General features: G+C 43.5%; 1 protein-coding gene and 2 non-coding genes across 3 annotated transcripts; all 3 read left to right on the plus strand.

Moving 5' to 3' along the window:
- The first annotated feature begins 1,797 nt into the window (after positions 1-1,797).
- On the plus strand, positions 1,798-18,472 carry kpnb1 (karyopherin (importin) beta 1). The gene is made up of 22 exons (XM_027016072.3): positions 1,798-2,161; positions 3,422-3,480; positions 4,270-4,452; positions 4,853-5,053; positions 6,270-6,422; positions 6,811-6,870; positions 6,995-7,084; positions 7,200-7,310; positions 7,546-7,647; positions 7,952-8,176; positions 9,075-9,266; positions 9,612-9,742; positions 10,556-10,703; positions 11,100-11,171; positions 11,315-11,459; positions 11,601-11,683; positions 12,147-12,254; positions 12,373-12,516; positions 13,033-13,138; positions 15,203-15,317; positions 16,020-16,181; positions 16,543-18,472. Coding segments are annotated over exons 1-22 (2,631 nt in total). The 5' UTR covers positions 1,798-2,121; the 3' UTR covers positions 16,544-18,472.
- Positions 10,770-10,912, plus strand: LOC113581162 (small nucleolar RNA SNORA79). The gene has a single exon (XR_003411044.1). It is a non-coding gene; the product is annotated as a small nucleolar RNA SNORA79 (small nucleolar RNA).
- Positions 11,858-12,000, plus strand: LOC113581161 (small nucleolar RNA SNORA79). Its single transcript, XR_003411042.1, has one exon. It is a non-coding gene; the product is annotated as a small nucleolar RNA SNORA79 (small nucleolar RNA).
- Positions 18,473-18,689: the final 217 nt, after the last annotated feature.

Raw genomic sequence — 18,689 nt, forward strand, 5'->3', positions numbered from 1 at the left:
TTTTTAGTGGACTTAGAAATGTTTTTACCATCATTTCATTGGTTTAATGTGGAGGTTGAGGGATTGCTCAAGGTGTCAGTGTATATCTGCAAGTCTATATCTGTGTATTAGTATAAAACAGGGATTCCTGGCTCTGCATGTTGAGTTGCAGAGTTTAGTTCCAACACGCCCACGTCTAATATTCCGATTTTGCTGAAGGCTTTAATTAACCGTGGGCTGCTAGATCTCCAGGACCTCTGCTCATGCACCTTGGGTTTAAAAACCAAAACCAAAATGCTCTTACTGCAGCTCCGGTTGCACCCGAACCAGGTGATTGGTGTCCTCCTGCTCCTGGCTATCTGTGGTAGGTGTGCTGGGACCCGACTCAATAAAAAGAGGAGGATCAACGGACTGGATTGAGAGCCTAAAACGGAGGGGAATTTAAGTACTTTGCAGGAGCTGGGTTTGGAAAAGTTAAGGGCTTGTATTTTTCCTAGTCTTTCAGAGTCAGCAATATGATATTATCCACATACCTGTTTTAAAGATTCTGGGTAATTACATTTTTAGTTAAGGCTTATAAAATTATTTTGCATTCATGTTTTGATGTGCTTATGTAAATCAAAGTTTCAAAGATTAAACTATTGCAGATATTGATAAATACATATATTTATGTAGTACAGTGTTGTGACAACCAAAGTTGTCACAAAAGTTGCGAAAGGGTAAAACCAAAGTTCTAAACCTATATTACTGTCCCATATTGGGTTTCAGATGCTAGCTATCTATCTATCCATCCATCCATCCACATGCCTGTATAGATATATTTTTACCAAACTCATACATCTGAATAACAGTGTGATGACAGCACACTTAATTTTCTGATACTGTCTAGTTATCATTAGCAAGACCTTTGTCATGTGAATTGTACTCGTAATTCAAAATCTTGTTTAATATTTTGTGAAACAAATTGTCATGTGGTCCAACATTTACTGCAGCATTCAGACTGAACCACTTACTGGACACAGATCAAATTTAGTCTGGGACTGAATACAAAAAAAATTATTTAGCAGTGAAAAGCCTTCAAGGACTAGGAGACATCTTAATAAAGCTAATGATGTGTTAATATGACAATAGCAGCACAACTGAATGTACACTGGGTGGTCCATATACTCATTGCAAGTTGCAGCTAATAGGTTTTACTCAGGCAGGTATTAAGCAGTTTTTGTTTTGTCCTAGAGCACTGAACCTGATGAGACCACTTCATTACCTGTCTTTTTTATTGTACTTACGACAGCAGACAGTACTTAAGACAGTACTTAACATTTAGATTTGTGTGCTTGTCAGTATGTGGCTGCTAAAGTCACAGTACTGCGTGATGACTAAATGTGAATCTAAAAGAAACGGTTTCATGTTGTGTTAGTTTTGCACCGCCCCCCTTCCCTATCAAAGCTGTCTTCTTTCGCCGATCTGAGTACATTCACATTTCATTCAAAAACAAGTTTAAAAACACGATCAGCATCTACCAAACTGATGAGAAAGAATGGGAAAATTAGATTTTTCTTTTTGGCCTAAATTTGAGAAAGTGACTGCTAACAGGTAAGTTAAATTCCTATTATGTAGCACAAGGAATTAGAGAATCATTTATTAATTTTTTCCAAGTCTACATAAATGACCTGGTTCTATGTAAAAACCTATGTACATGACATAATTTCGCTGGTGCAGACCAATAATCTTTTCTCACTGGGCAGGCGTGCGCGCGGAGGACACGGCGGCGCGCGGAAGGGCAGGATGATTTTTTTTTTTTTCTTCTCTCTCTACTGCGTCGGCGCGTGATGTTCTTCCGCGGGAGTCTAGCGCGCGGCCCTTTCCCTCCCGACAACACAGGATGAGAACAAGCTGCTAAAAAGGAGCTGTTACCCCGCGGAGCGCTTGAATACAGGCGGCAGGCATCGAAAACTCCATCGACAAACCCCCGAAAGTGGACGTTTGTCGGGGTTTCTTTTTTCCAGCACGTTTCCTCAACTTCCTTACTTTCATTTCCCATTGGTGTAACACACCGAGGAAATATAATCTGGTTTGAGTTGTGCGCGGCAATCTAACTAGCCAGCTAGCGACTACTTCTGTGAAGAGTGGCTGGGACAGAGAATGGAGCTGATAACAATCCTCGAAAAAACCGTCTCCCCAGGTGACTTCTGCCTCCGTTCGGCGTCTTCTTTGTTTTACGCCTCATCTGATACGGCTGTAAATTACGTGTTTAGAGCCGAGGCAATCTCTTACGGGGGTTTGTCAAAGCTCAAAAAGTTGTCAGTTAAAGAGGGAGGGGTGCCTCTGGCAGTTAGCAAGGCGGCTAGGCAACGCCGAGGCCTGCTCCCTCGGCTCGCGTGAGAAATTCTCGCGCGGAGCTGCTGCCTAGCACGTTGCCGAAGCCGCTTATCTCGCGCTACGCTAGTATGGTTAGCTTTTAACGCTAAACGACGAGTTTGTCAAAGCTGCGGTAAGGTGGCATCGGAATTAATGCGTTTTAAGTGATTTACTACAAACTGTGAACGTTTGTGTAACTTTGGAACAGAAATGCATGTAGTTAGCTACCTAGTGGGCATTCTTGAGCAGAAATTCAAGTTTACCGGCCCGTTTTGCGGTGGTCGGCCATGGTTTGCTTGCCACCACATTGCATAAACAAGCATGCCTTTTAGCATGCCAGCTAACGTACTTTTTCCTTCGAGACATCCACCTATAATTTTACCAGAGCTAGTTTGCTGCCAAATACTAAGTATTTTCAAATACTTTTGCTTTTTTCTTCTGGCGCTTCGGATGGTTATTTGTCAAGGGATGCAGCACTAGCAAGCAATCTCTTAGCAAGTCTGGAAAAAATAACTTGGCTAACTAGCTAGCTTACTCGCGTTAGCTAGCTAGCTACGCTAAGTTTGGAAAAATAGATGGCGCGCCTCTGTGGTCGACAAATAACTAGCTAGTTAGCTAGCTAGCTATACAGCTAATTAAAAGTTTATAAATGTTTGTGTCCAGTAAATATTTAGGAAATAACGGTATAGATTGTTCGCTTTAATTAACTAGCTAGTTTTGCCAAGACTGACATATCACATCCTTTAGGCTACCGATGACAACTGTTTGATGTGCAACGTTAATTTTAGTGTGTTGCGGACAACTTTATAATTTTGCTTATTTGGCATTACGAAGGCCGAGACACTGCGGGCACTTCGGCTATAAAACTACATGACGGCAGATTCCACAGCGAATTGGATTGCTGGGTATCTTGGCTAATAAGCGTGTTGGCTGGCTAGCTACTTTAGCTTTTTGAAAACCGGCAAGTGCTAGCTAGCTAAATAGCCTGCTGTCAGGTGGTGTCATCCATTGCTAGCTAGCTAACTTGACTGGTTGACTTGCTCAAATTTAGATTTTTTTAGGTAATGTGTCTTATTCCCCTTAGATCGACATGAGCTGGAGGCGGCACAGAAGTTTTTGGAGCAGGCGGCGATTGAAAATTTGGTAAGTTGGCAGGCGTGATGCTGTGCGGTGGTCATCTTGATGTGCTCGTTAACCATTCACTTTGAACTCTGGCGCCAGAAATTGGCTAGCAAGTGCCGCCGTGTCGGTGCCGAATTCGCGAGCTCTCGGTGTGTGCACGGGTCCTTTCACTCCCTCCATTCCGCGACGGCGTCTCCGTCTTCGGATGAATGGAAGCCGAGCGCTAGCAGGCTGCTAGGCCTGTTAACACCCACATCGCTGCAACTGTTAATCGGTTGAATGTAAATGTTTCTGGTATATGTTGCATAGCTGCACTTTAAGGTGACGCTTTACCATTTAACCACTCAGGTTTTGGACAGATTCTGTCCGAAAGTTGAGATTTTTCAGTCTATCGTTGAATTTCGGGTCATATATCTTGGTCAAAACTATTAATTGGAGCGCTAATGCTATGTGAACTAGAAGGCTGAAGTGTGTAACTTGTTCTGAGGCATAGGTCTTGCATGTAAGTCTCTAAAGCCATAGTCTGTCCATGACTCGTAAAATAGACATTTGATTAAAATGACTTCTGGGGGTTTATTAGCTTTATACGCTTAAGTATTGGCGAAGTGCACAAGGATAGCCTGACTTCAAAACCAGTTGCTTTTGGTCTGTAGCAAATCACAAAGGTATCTGAAGCAGTCAGTGTTTTGGAGCTGAGGTTTATTTTGCATAGGCGTGTATTTCTGATGACACGATTGAGGCTGTATATGCTTACAGTGGTTAAGGTGTCATTCAGATCCACCCATATGTCCTTCATTCCTCCCTTTGCAGCCCACTTTCTTGGTGGAGCTCTCTAAGGTGTTGGCCAACCCAGGGAACACCCAGGTAGCCCGGGTTGCTGCTGGTCTTCAGGTGAAGAACTCCCTCACATCCAAGGACCCAGATGTGAAAGCACAGTACCAGCAGAGATGGCTGGCCATCGACACCAACGCCCGCAGGGAGATCAAGAACTATGTAGGAAGCCTCATAATTTCTGCATTCATTAATTCAGCTGGCACACCTTTTCAGGGGCACTTGCAAAGCATACAGATGGAAGGCTTAGTGATGACCATTGTATGCAGATCTAGCTAAGACATATGATCATTTGTCTAAGAGTTCACTTCCTTTTAGTTTTCTCTCTTTGTTTATACATTGGTTTATACATTAGTGTGCATTGACTTGTAAATGGAAGGTTGCTGGTTCAAGCCCCACCACTGCCAAGTAGCCACTGGCCCTTAACCCTCAATTGCTCAAGTTATACTCAGTCATAACTAAGTCGCTTTGGATAAAATCGTCAGCTAAATGCCATAATTAGAAATGTATTCTAAGCAAAGCATCTTCACACCTGCCTTCCTCTTCAACCCCCCACCCCCAGGTGCTGCAGACCCTGGGCACAGAAACATACAGACCCAGCTCGGCATCCCAGTGTGTGGCAGGCATTGCATGTGCTGAGATCCCGGTCAGTCAGTGGCCTGAACTCATCCCCCAGCTGGTTGCCAACGTGACCAATCCTAGCAGCACGGAGCATATGAAGGAGTCCACACTGGAGGCCATTGGTTACATCTGCCAGGACATAGTGAGTGACGTGCATGAACATTCTACTTCCAGCACCCACATCCTTAGATCAGCATTAGTCTGCGCTAGTGTAACAGTGCCATTTGTAATGGTCATCTCAGTGGTCCTCAGGGCTTGGCTGGGCTTTACTTTGTGCCTTAATACAGGAGTCATATTGCGCACCATGACACAGCAGGGAGAAGGATCCACTAGTATGGCTCAAGTTTCAGCTATTTGCTTTTTGTTTTGATCAGAAGACACAATGGTACTGCAAGGCAATGAATTTAATCTAAAGTCTGATCTTAGGCTGGAAGTTATGGCAGGATGCATTTTTTTTTCTTTTTCCTCAATCTGCCAGGACAGAAGTAATTTTACCTTAAATAAGCCATTGTTAATCTGAGGAATGACAGGTTAATAACAATCTTAGCTAAACCACAGCAGGTGCACTGTCTCTTTCCTCATTCTAACACACCAAGTTGTAATCTATACTGTAATGGAATCTTGCACAGTACTTTTGGCACAGGTGACTTTCCTTGTACTAGGTGAATGGAATAGTGTGCAGAATGCATCAACTACTGTTCAGAAGGATGGTCACCACTGGAATTGATATAGTTGTATCAAACCAGGTCACGGTCTTGGCACTTCTCAGTTAGTTACATTTGCAAAAATACTAGTATGTTGTGCAGTTTTGTTTGTCTTTATGTTCTGCTTTGGAATTTGGCTTTTAAAAATCACCAAATAAATTAATCATACTTGTCGTTAAGATGTAAGTAGCAGCCATTTCTCCTTTTGTTGCCCTGTTTTAAATGTAGCCCCAAAGACGTTTACAGATTTAGGGTATATTAAACAGTGGTCTCATCACCAAGAAAGTGAGTGAAGATCTTGGTTGAGATGAGGGGACAGTGTAATCAGTGTTTTTCCCAGAAGTCAACTCCTTAATCCTTGTGTCCCGCCCTTGGTCCCACAGCACTTGGGCTGTAGTTCCTTATTACTCACTAGTGTCACATTTATAATACAATCACTAATATAATGTTTATAAAAGCATCTCTTTAGTTTCCACTGTAGAGCCACACTGTTGTGCTGTAATGGTGTTTAAACCCATCATCTTTGGGTGTAGTCATCATTCTTTGTCTTTCACTAAGGAGTTCCATGTCTGGTGAACCCTGCTGTGGTTACTATACATTGATTTGCCCACTAACAAACATGGTGAAACCAGTTTGATTTTGTTTCAACATTAGGACCCAGAGCAGCTCCAGGACAGCGCCAACCAGATCCTCACCGCCATCATTCAGGGCATGAGGAAGGAGGAGCCCAGCAACAATGTCAAACTTGCTGCCACTAATGCACTGCTCAACTCTCTAGAGTTCACCAAAGCCAACTTTGACAAGGAGGTACTGCTGCTTGTTCTCTGACGACATCGGTGTACCCCCCCCCCCTGCGGTTTCTGCCTGGTTCAGTCTCATTAAGCAGTGTTTATCAAACACTTTCAATAGCTGTTATTGTATGTGGAGTGATCTGTTGAATTGTTGAGTATATATGGTGACAAGATGTGGCCCGCTAAACACATCTGTATTCCTCAACAAAGGGGACAACCAAATGCATCACACAGCTTTGTAAAGCATTGCTTCTTGGTTTGAGCTCTGGGGACCCCATGTCTTGCTTGAACATGGCTGACACAGCTCATGGTTTAATAGAGTTCATATTTCAATATTTATCTGGCTTTGGAATTTAATGAAGTCTGTATTCCAATTGGTTTTGGTTCTGTTTTCTTGATCCTAGACTGAAAGACACTTTATCATGCAAGTTGTCTGTGAAGCCACACAATGTCCAGACACCAGGGTGAGTGTTAAGACCTCTGAGTTCCAGACATGGTGTGTGCTGCAGTGTGTTCAGGGTGGTGGATGGGTGGGTGTGTGTGTGTGTGGTGTTCAGTGGATGACCAGGTGAACTGTGTATTCACCAGGTCAGAGTGGCAGCATTGCAGAACCTGGTGAAGATCATGTCCTTATATTACCAGTACATGGAGACATATATGGGGCCAGCACTCTTTGCAGTGAGTTACTGTGTTCTGCTATTGGTTACCTTGAGTTTGACTTTTCAGATGGGGCATAAGGTTCTCTAAGCTGCTTTTGCTATTTAACAGTGTTCTCCTATGGCTGTGTTTTTAGATTACAATAGAAGCCATGAAGAGTGATATTGATGAAGTTGCTTTGCAAGGAATTGAATTTTGGTCCAACGTGTGTGATGAAGAGATGGATTTGGCAATTGAAGCCACAGAGGTGAGTGGCTAAATGGCTTCTGTCTGCTCAGCAACTCAGGAAAGTTGGTTCTCTTATTTTACCTCTGTAATATGGGCTCTCTTATGACTATCTCACTGTAGTTGGCTGTCTCCCCTGATTCCTCCTCTTTGAACATTAGTAGAGAAAAATAACCAGTGTTTTGTCTGCCAGCATTTTTCTTTGAAGGGCTGAGCATTTCAGTTCTGCTAATCATGATATTCTTGGGCCCCACCAGGCATCGGAGCAAGGGCGCCCCCCTGAGCACACCAGCAAGTTCTACGCAAAGGGAGCTTTACAGTACTTGGTTCCCATCCTCACACAGACGCTCACCAAACAGGTGCTTCTCCCAACACGCTCCCAAAATTCATTAAACTGAAAAGCTACAGTGCACTCTGGGGCTATAGAGGAAAGCAGAAACATGTACGGTCAGACTTCTCCTGCGTTCTGCGGGTGTTAATTAGAAAGCCATGAATAAATCCGAAGCTGTCTCTGGAAGTGTTCCTCTGGGACGTTAACTGGGTTCATCATGCCCTAACTGATATGTGCGTGTGGAGTAATGAATCAACATTCTCCTGGGTCAGAGCTAGACCAGACGTGTGTGTGTGTGTGTGTGTTTAAAGCCTATCTTGTGTGTTTAACAGGATGAGAATGATGACGACGATGACTGGAACCCGTGTAAGGCTGCGGGCGTGTGCCTCATGCTGCTAGCCACCTGCTGCGAGGATGACGTCGTACCCCATGTGCTACCCTTCATCAAAGAAAACATCAAACACCCTGACTGGCGCTACCGCGATGCCTCCGTCATGGCATTCGGCTCAATCCTGGAGGGCCCTGAGCTCAACCAGCTCAAACCACTTGTCATCCAGGTGAGGATCTCCCCCTTCTGGCAAGAACCCAGTCTCATAAATACAGCTGCATTATTTTTCCTTCCTTGTGTGACTTTCTTTTTTTAATTTATTTTTATTTTTTTAATCATCTGTAATATAATGCGACACTAATGTAGTAGGTAAAATGTTTTTGATCTCATCTTGCTTAATTGTATCGAGGTTTTTCCCTCATTCAGGATGTGGGATGGAGGTGAGCGTTTATGCAAAGTCAAATATTTTCTCGTTTCTGCTCATCAGCTCAGTTAGCTTTGCTCGTGCTGGGGGGGAAAGTTGGGATCCCCCCACCCACATTGCTAAGCAACACACCAGCCAGTCAGGTGTCAATGTTGGAGATTACTCCTTAACACAGTGGTAACCTTAATGCTATACCCCATGGCTATCGGTAAAGAATATTACTGGTTGGGGGTTGTGCACTTTTTCTACTCCCAGGTAGGTGGTGCTGTTGTGCTGTGGGAATGAGACCTGTTTGGCAAAGGATATGACTCATCAGAGTGACAATGCGGAAAGGGCATTTAAAAAACAGTATTTGAAAAAAGCATTTTTTAGTCATAACCTTCATATTGTTTGTTTAATTTTAAGGCATGTCTGTTTAAAGGTGACACTAGCCCAAGGAAATCAGACTACGAGGGGGAAATGGCTTAGTTATCAGTTTCAGAATGGTGATCCTGTACAGCTGAATATCTTGCAGACACAGCTGCATGCTGGCTTTAGAAAACTGACAAACTGTGCTAAGTAAATAGCAGTGTTGATAGCAGTGGTAAAGCATTTCACTTAGCTTTGGTATGTAGTTGGCGCTTTCCAGAAATGGTTCCTTCTCCTTTTTCCACTTTACCATATTCATAAGCGATTTTGCCCTCTTCCCTTGTGCCCATTGTAGGCCATGCCTACACTGATTGAGCTGATGAAGGACCCCAGTGTGGTGGTGAGGGACACCACGGCTTGGACGGTGGGCCGCATCTGCGACCTTCTGCCAGAAGCTGCTATTAATGACCTCTACCTGGCCCCTCTGCTCCAGTGTCTGATCGAAGGGCTCGGCGCTGAGCCCCGTGTGGCTTCCAATGTGTGCTGGGTAAACTCCTCACAGCTCCGAACCACCAAAGAGCATTCTCACCTTTGTTAGCAATGGGGACTTGTATGCTTACATGCCCACAAAATAATGCCCCCTCCACATTATAATTTTGGTATGATATGTCCTTTACTGTGGTACAAATAAGTGATATTTGGCCCTTTTGAGTGTGCCATGGTCAGGTTTGCATATTGATTTTTTTTTTTTTTTTTCCCCTTTGTTCACACCTTTTCAGTTTGATCCATGGTTATTTTGACTGAATATAAGCTCACAGTTACAGTGTAGCTGTTGCTTTTAACGTTGTATGGGAGATTTTGTCTAACTGATTGCATGTGCTGTGGCACTCAGGCGTTCTCGAGTTTGGCTGAAGCTGCATACGAGGCCACAGATGCTGCCGAGGATCAGGAGGAGCCCAGCACATACTGCCTCTCCTCTTCATTCGAGCTCATCGTCCAGAAGCTTCTGGAAACCACTGACCGGTAAGCCCCAGGGGTATGAAGTGTGCCACTATACTTGATGCTATTGATGCAGATAATTTGAACTTCACTGCCTTGTTACATAAATGCTTTTACTGCTGAAATGCTTGTTTGCTCTTGGTGTTTTGAAGCTTCATGATCATGGGCTAAGTTTTTGTTCTTTGTGCTCGAATGGCAGGCAAAGGAGTGCAAAGAAGGTTGTGTGGCTAGTAATAGCATTTAGGTGGTTTTCATTATGTAAGGCCTTATCCACCATTTTGACAATGCAAACATTAAGCATTAGGAAATAAAATACCTCTGTCGGAGTTTGACTGCTTTGCTGGATCTGAACTGAAGATGCTCATTATGTTTGTATGACAACTTTCATCAATACTAAAGCTATCACTTTTGAACATCTGGGAAAATGCTTGGTCCTGATGGGTTACTTACACTCATCGCATTAACTGTTAGACATTGGCATGTGTCTAAGCAAACTGGGTTGCATTCATTTGACACCTGGGGCTTTGATCTTTTGTGATCACTGTAGCCCAATTATTGCACTTAGTGACTTACTTTACACATACAGTAGGCTGTGCATCAGCTGCACTGATTGCTTTGTAGATCCATTGTTATTAAAAAGCTGTCAACTTTAACACCCTCTACTCAAATGGTCACACTTGCCTGTCAGTTTCTGCAGACCTGTTTATATGAGGGGCAGTTTTAACTGCTTTATTTACAATCTGCAAAGTGAACTGTTACAGTAGCTAGTAGACTGTTAAAGACTGTTAAGAGACTCTGGTTAGCTGGCAGTCCCTGATTGTGTCTCGGTTTGGGCAGACCGGACGGACATCAGAACAACCTGCGCAGTGCCGCATACGAGGCCCTGATGGAGATAGTCAAGAACAGCGCTAAAGACTGCTACCCTGCCGTACAGAAGACCACGTTGGTCATCATGGAGCGCCTGCAGCAGGTTCTTCAGATGGAAGTGAGACCCGCTGAATGTTTTAAGTCAGGAGTTTGGGGTGTTGGAGAAATTTGAGCCACAGACAGGTGATGACAGTTCCTCCTGCCGCTCTGAGATCTGGCGTGTCAGGGTTTTAGGTCATCACAAATTAAACAGGGTCTGTCTAATCCAGTGTGTGGGATGGCTGGGCTGTTTTCTGTCCACTCTGGATAAATCCAGATTCAACATGTTATTCTGTATTATGGTAGATTAAGGAAATAGTTTGTAGGTTTGCAAACTGGGTGCACAAATGTTTTTCATGAAAACAACCTAAAGAGGTTGTTTTATATAATCTTACCAAGTGGATTCACCTGTGTAATTAAATTTGAAGAACTCCTCCATGGTGAGTGAGTCTGTTGCCTTGTGCCCTCCCCCCAGTCCCACATCCAGAGCACGTCAGACAGAATCCAGTTCAACGACCTCCAGTCGCTGTTGTGCGCTACGCTACAGGTGCGTCTCACCACCCTTGTTCTAGCTTTGACCCTTCCCGTCACTCGCTGTGATGTTTAAACATCCATAGCTGTCAGTAACTTCTTCCCTCAACAAATCTCATCTACATGCCTCCTCACCGTTGTCGTCCCTCCCCATTAAAGAACGTTCTGAGGAAAGTGCAGCACCAGGACGCGTTGCAGATCTCAGACGTGGTCATGGCCTCTCTACTGCGCATGTTCCAGAGCACGGCAGGCTCGGGTGGTGTGCAGGAGGACGCCCTCATGGCCGTCAGTACTCTGGTAGAAGGTCAGCACCCATTTATCTTTGTGTGGAAAGGCATTTGCACCAGCCTAACCGTGGCTGTTATCTGGCTAAAATAGCCTATTCATGCTTGATGTTCAAACACTGTTCTCTCTGCTGCAATGGGTTCCCTTCTTCTCTTTCCAGTTTTGGGCAGTGACTTCTTGAAATACATGGATGCCTTCAAACCCTTTTTGGTTATCGGACTTAAGAACTATGCTGAATATCAGGTAGGCCAGGGTTTTACTTGTATGCTTACCTGTTTATTGATAGGTTCTATATTTTTATTTATTTTATTAAAATGGGTAGTTTTGAGATGAGGCATGAAACCATGTACATGGTGCCAACCCTTGAATATATTACTTGCACCCAAAAGCAGATGACAGGATAGTGGAATGTGCTTGTGATGACAGTTCCTCCTGCCGCTCTGAGATCTGGCGTGTCAGGGTTTTAGGTCATCACAGATTAAACAGGGTCTGTCTAATCCAGTGTGTGGGATGGCTGGGCTGTTCTCTGTCCACTCTGGATAAATCCAGATTCAACACTTTGGCTTTGTAATGGACTAAAAAGGTTGTGAAGGAAGGGGGGTTGGTATATTAAGTTCATTACGAAGATGTCCACTTTAGATCAACAGCAAGCTTTTTTTTTTCCCCTTCTCCCTACCCCCACCTCACTCTGTTTCTCTGTTTTTAGGTGTGTCTAGCTGCCGTGGGTCTAGTGTGTGACCTCTGCAGGGCCCTGATGGCCAACATTTTGCCTTACTGTGATGAAATCATGCAGCTGCTACTAGAGAATCTGGGTGTAAGTGTCTGCTTCCATGAACTCAGCCACATGCCTTCTTATCCATGGGAGGGTGGTGCCCAAGAGCTCTCCTTTACTGCCTTGTGCAGTTCTGTGAAGTGTGTGTGTGTGTGTGTAGAATGAGAATGTCCACAGGTCTGTGAAGCCTCAGATCCTGTCTGTGTTTGGTGACATTGCCCTGGCCATTGGAGGAGAGTTTAAAAAGTACTTGGAGGTTGTGTTAGACACCCTGCAGCAAGCTTCACAGGCACAGGTGGACAAGGTAACACACAGACACCTGCTGTTAAAGGTCACTTCTCCACACACGTCACTTCCGCATGTTTAGAGTATACCCTTGTTGGCTCTGAACTTGGCTCTGAAAGCTGTGGCCTCTGTTTTCTGTTAATTATTTATGGGTTATGAAGATTTATGCTGGGGGATGGTTAGCTGCTATAAATGCAAGGAACACAGACTGATCTTAAAAAACTTGAGGTTAATCTGTTATGAAGCAGTCTGTATAGCAGGTTCATCATAAGGAGCTATCTTGACTAATAATTTTTTTGTTGTGCTCATGTAATGCTTTCTGCCGGTGTTTTTAGAATGTCAGGTGCTTGGCTTTGGTGTATGAGCATTTTGCCTGTTTGGTTTTGGTTTATCTGGTTTAACCCTGCAGTTCACTTGAAATAATGTGCTGTCAGCCTGTTAAATGGGTAGGCAACGCCATCTCTGCCTTCCTTAACAATTTACATGAACGATGTGTATTATAGCCAGTGTTGATGAGCTCTGTCTCTCATTATAGACAGACTACGATATGGTGGACTATCTGAATGAGCTGAGGGAAGGTTGCCTGGAGGCCTACACAGGCATCATCCAGGGCCTGAAAGGAGACCAGGAGAATGTGCACCGTGAGTTGAGCCTTATACACACAGCAGTGTGGCCACACGGTGCCCCCTACCTTATGGGCACGGTATCACTAAACATCACCTGCTGTGCGAAGTTCAAGAATACATACTATATTGCCAAAAGTATTTGCTCCTCTGCCTTTGCAGCCATGTGAACATGAGTGACAATCTTAATCCATAGGGTTGAATATGTTGGTCCACCCTTTGCTGCTATAACGGCTTCGATTTTTCTGGGAAGGCTTCCTAAGTTTAGGCATGTGTTTATGGGGACTTTTTGACCATTCTTCCAGACACACATTTGTGAGATCAGGCAATGATGTTGGACAAGAAGGCCTGGCTCGCAGTCTCTGCTCTAATTCATCCCAAAGGTGTTCTGTCGGGTTCAGGTCAGGACTCTGTGCAGGCCAGTCAAGTTCTTCCACACCCAACTCGCTCATCCATGTTTTTATGGACATTGCTTTGTGCAGTGATGCGCAGTCCTGTTGGAATGGGAAAGGGCCATCCCCAAACTGTTCCCACAAAGTTGGGAGCATGAAATTGTCCAAAATCTCTTGGTATGTTGAAGCATTTATAGTTCCTTTCACTGGAACGAAGGGGCCAAGCCCAACTCCTGAAAAACAACCCCACACCATAATCCCTCCTCTACCAAACTTTACACTTGGCACAGTTCTCCTGGCAACTGCCAAACCCAGACTCGTCCATCAGATTGCCAGACGGACAAGCATGGTTTGCCACCCCAGATAACACATCTCCACTGCTCTAGAGTCCAGTGGCAGTGTGCTTTACATCACTGCATCCGATACTTTGCATTATGCTTGTTGATGTAAGGCTTGGATGCAGCTGCTCGGCCATGGAAACCCATTCCATGAAGCTCTCTACACACTGTTCTTGAGCTAATCTGAAGGCCACATGAAGTTTGGAGGTCTGTAGTGATTGTCTGTAAAAAGTTGGCAACCTCTGCCCACTATGTGCCTCAGCATCCGCTGACTTTGCGCTGTCATTTTACATGGCCTACCACTTCATGGCTGAGTGGCTGTCGTTCCCAATCTCTTCCACTAATATTATAATACCACTGACAGTTGACTGGAATATTTAGTAATGAGGAAATTTCACAACTGGACCTGTTGCACCAGTGGCATCCTATCGTGGCACGACGCTGGAATTCACTGAGCCCCTGAGAGCGACCCATTCTTTCACAAATGTTTGTAGAAGCAGTCTGCATGCCTGGGTGCTTGGTTTTATACACCTGTGGCCATGGAAGTGAGTGGAACACCTGAATTAAATGATTTGGGTGGGTGAGTGAATACATTGACAATATAGTGTGTATGCACACTGATCGTTACTATGATTTGAGCCAAGACCTTGCGTGATAAATGCTACAAGCTCTTCTTTGTTAGTAATTTAGTGTTTTCATGACTCAATAAGAGTCTATCGTTTCTGGAGTGATTTTATAAAATACAACATTTCTATGTGGTTTTGCCTTTTGTCCACACGCAACTGCATTTTAGATCTGAAAACAGACCTCTTGTAAAACTACCATGTTGACATTTAGACAAGGAAAACAGATTTTGGCTTGTAATGTCAATGTGCACCATTATCTCCTTTGTTTGAATGATGCGAATTTTGTGCAATGGCAGACGTAATGCTGATTTTAAGATTTCTAACGGGATTTGTTACATGTTTACACATGATGCCAAGGAACAACTCAACTTTTAGTCCACATGTACAGCTTTCCCTTTCCTAGCTTCCTCGTGCCTTTGTTAGCCTGCTGGTCATAACTGCCTAGGGAAAACCCATATTATTAAAAAGAATTTAATAATGCCATTGTTCGTGTGGATTAAGTCGTTTGGTTTAATTTGGCATAGAAATGTTTTTGCCCAGTTGGAGATTCAGTGAATAATTGATCTTGATCTCTACAAATTTTAAAGGACACATTTAAAGTGATATGAAAACACTGCTAATCCCATAAAAAAAAAATTCTACACTATTTCCACCTTTGCTGGATGTCTGGGGAAATGGGTGGTGTTTGGGTTTTAATGGAGTTCCATCTCATGTCTCTGCCGGTAGCTGATGTGATGCTGGTGCAGCCACGGGTGGAGTTCATCTTGTCCTTCATCCACCATATTGCAGAAGATGAGGACCACTCTGATGGGGTGGTGGCCAACGCGGTTGGTCTCATTGGGTAAGAACCGTTTACACTGATCCCATCCAGTACCTTCTTTGGGTACTTTTATCAGATCTGCCAATTAGCAAGAATATCTAAATTTCTCCTTTGTAATGTTAATGAATAATGGTGAATTTCTACATGTACATCCAGTTTGCCAGATAAAGCCTTCACTAAAAGAACTAAGTAGGCAATAATTTATCTAAATTTATATAATGTTGCTGTGATGATGCATGTTGCTCCATGTTGGCATTAAATGGTTTGTCACTCGAATCATTTTGTTTGTGGCCTATGCAGTCTTTTTTGTTCTATGGATTTTTAAATAACCATAGATGGCAAAGGGAATGGATCAAGGTTAAGCCAGTAAAAGCCATGTGGTAATGGTGATGGAAAACAATACATGCTAACCTTTTCACTTATTTGAATTTTTGTAATAATCAGTAATGTTTCTTGACCCAAGTCTAATTTGCCTAGTTTGGTTCAAAACCAGTCTTAAATCTTGTCTGGGAAACCAGCCCATGAAGTTGAGTGAAGATTGACTTCGATTAACTAGATAGTGTGCTGCCATTTGAACATGTAGAAAGTGAATTGCATCGAGGTAAAGTGGCCTTCTGCAAAAAAACAGCTTCGACTGGGGAATACACATTGGCATTGAGATTAGAATTCACATCATAGATTAAAGTACTGAATATGTTCATACAATATTACCGCCTCCTCTAGTGACCTCTGCACAACCTTTGGCAAAGATGTGATGAAGCTTGTGGAGGTTCGGCCCCAGATCAACGACCTTCTGACTGAGGGCCGACGGTCCAAGACCAGCAAGACCAAGACCCTGGCCACCTGGGCCACCAAAGAGCTCCGCAAACTGAAGAGCCAGGCTTGGTGCGTAGCTCCCTCCTCCACATGGTTCATCATATTTGGAGCTCTCTCTGGGATATTTCATTTTAACTTCTGTATTTGTCCACTGGACATTGGTGATCACTGTTCTGTAGGTAAAATGTCTTGGGCTGTTTTTAAAAAGCTCCTTTTGTCAGTATTTGTGTGTTTATTTTAATTAAGGGATTTATACATACTATTAGTGAACATCTGCTGACCTTTACATTGTGGAAACCTTTTATGAAGAGTAGACCAATATAAATGTGCAGAATGAATAAGATCCCCCCGGTTCTCCCAGGCTCAGGTTTAATGTTTTCTGAGCGAGGTTGCCAAAGGTTTGCCACTCTTGTTCATTCTCCTCTTTCAGATTTGTCTCTGATTGGGGGAACCTTAAACCTTGAGAGAAGCAGCCCAGTGGAGTGAGTTCTGTGTTTTGCACGCGCGAGTGGAAGCCGAAGAGCGGTGTGTGCTGGCCTGAGTGTCTGAGTGAGAGCGAGTGAGAGCGAGAACGAGCGAGTGTACGTGACGAATGACATCACACCACCTTCTGAGTACAATTCCAGCAGTTGCCGGCAGACAAACAGCACCCCCAATCCCTTACCCATCACCCTCCCAACCCCCACCTCAAAAAAAGGAGAGATGAAGCAAAAAAATAACCCTCCTTTCACCCTCCAAATCTCTGCCCTTTCACCTGTGGACTCTGACCCAAGAAGGACAACATGAACTGGATTGCTGTAGCTGACTAGCTCCTATACAGGCTCTTATTAAACAACAATTTAGTCAACAGCAGGACCATGAGACTGAGGAGAGGCGTGGCTAACTGCCAAAATGTGGTTTCTCTATGCTCATGCAAAGACTCCTTTACCCATCCAACGGATATACGGAACCGCCCCCACCACCACCACCAAATTTTCTTTGCGGGGTTGGTTTTTACTTCCTTATTATTTTTTTGCCCGCTTTATAAGCGCTGTTTTTCTGACTCGATGGAATCTGTTTAAGTGACGATCGCTTCCAATCATATGTGGAAAGAGCAGGGAGGAAGGGGGAGCAGATTGCATAACTGCCGTTCAACAAACCGGGAAGAGATCTCTGCTGGAGTTGAAGATGGCCAAGACTGGATCTGGCTGGTCTGCCGAGAGTGTGTCTGTGTGTGTGAGGGGAGGGGTTTGCTGTCTCTAAACCCTGCCCCTTCTGTTCTTTCAGCTAATAATAAAAAAAATATACATAGCTTGATGCAAATTCAGTGAGCTGCACTTCTGAAGCCTACATGAGTGAGCCAATGGCAACTACACAGGCAGGAGATTTCCCTCTCTTACTTTCTGCAAGTGAATCACTGACAATTGTTCACCATTTGTTTTTCTTTTTAAAGGTAACTTTTTTTTTTTTCTCTCCCCCCCCCTCCTTTTTCTTATCAGTGTGGGCTATTAAGGTTTGCAGAACCTTTTCAGTAGCCTTAGCTAGGAGAGAATATCGTAACTCAAAGCAAAGACTGGTTGTTTTTAGCACTGTTGGGAATGCACATGGGGTCATCTTAGGAAGAGGGTGAAGGCACTAGATTCAAAGAAACACGGAGGTCTCCCAAACAATTTTTTTAAATGCAGGGAAAAAGTGCCAAATTCATAATTCAGAATGGGCTGGAAGGTTAATTTTGTGGTTTAATGAATTGTAGAAGAGGATGATGCACTCAATTTCTAAATGCAAAATGAGCCTGGGATTGATCTGGTGTGACCTGTTTTAATTAGGATCTGCTTGGGATTTCAGCCCTGTTTGGCTTTCTTGCTGCACTTGGTTGGAAAAGGGAGACTTCCAAGCTTGATTTAAAAAGAAAAAAAGAGAATCAGATGTTTGTATAAGGTTATATTTTTCCATTTCTCTGAAAGAACCCACAATAAAATTATATCAAACATTCCCCTATCAGTTGTGGTACTTCAGGTTAATTTATTTCTCTCTGCTCTACCAGGGAGTGAAAAACTGCTTTGGTTTCCACACCTAGGTTCCAGCCAGGATCCTTGTTTGATTTCTTGAAGCAGGATTTTTTTTTCCCCTTTGTTTGCCTCCCCTCCTGATTCTAACAGTGGAAGTGTCCCTTCTGAGGAGAGCTGACCGCGTGTAGAAAACGTCACATGATTTACCTGCTTTTCATAATGTGTTAGATAATTAACTGTACAGGAAAGAAGAGCATTCCAGCTTGATCAAATTACTTTTGCGATGTTCACATTGCACAAGTTGTGAACGCTCAAGCCATCTTGTGCTTGTAAAGGTCCTTATAAAGCTAATAAATGACTAAAGTCATGAAATGCTTGTGGTGTATTTTTCTACAGGAGCTATTGAGAGTTTATAGAAGCTGAGGTGTGTTTTAAATGTTGGGTTTACCTCTTTAATCTAAAAACTGGCTCAGTCTAAACCTCAATGCCCTTTATATTAACACGATTTTTTCCCACATATATAATTTTCAGGTGTTCTAAAAGTTTCCTTTATCAACATATTTTCAGTCATTTCATTCTGTATTGGCAA

This window comes from Electrophorus electricus, chromosome 2 (assembly GCF_041902795.1).
Source record: "Electrophorus electricus isolate QZ-2024a chromosome 2, ASM4190279v1, whole genome shotgun sequence".
NCBI classification, from domain to species: Eukaryota; Metazoa; Chordata; class Actinopteri; order Gymnotiformes; family Gymnotidae; genus Electrophorus; species Electrophorus electricus.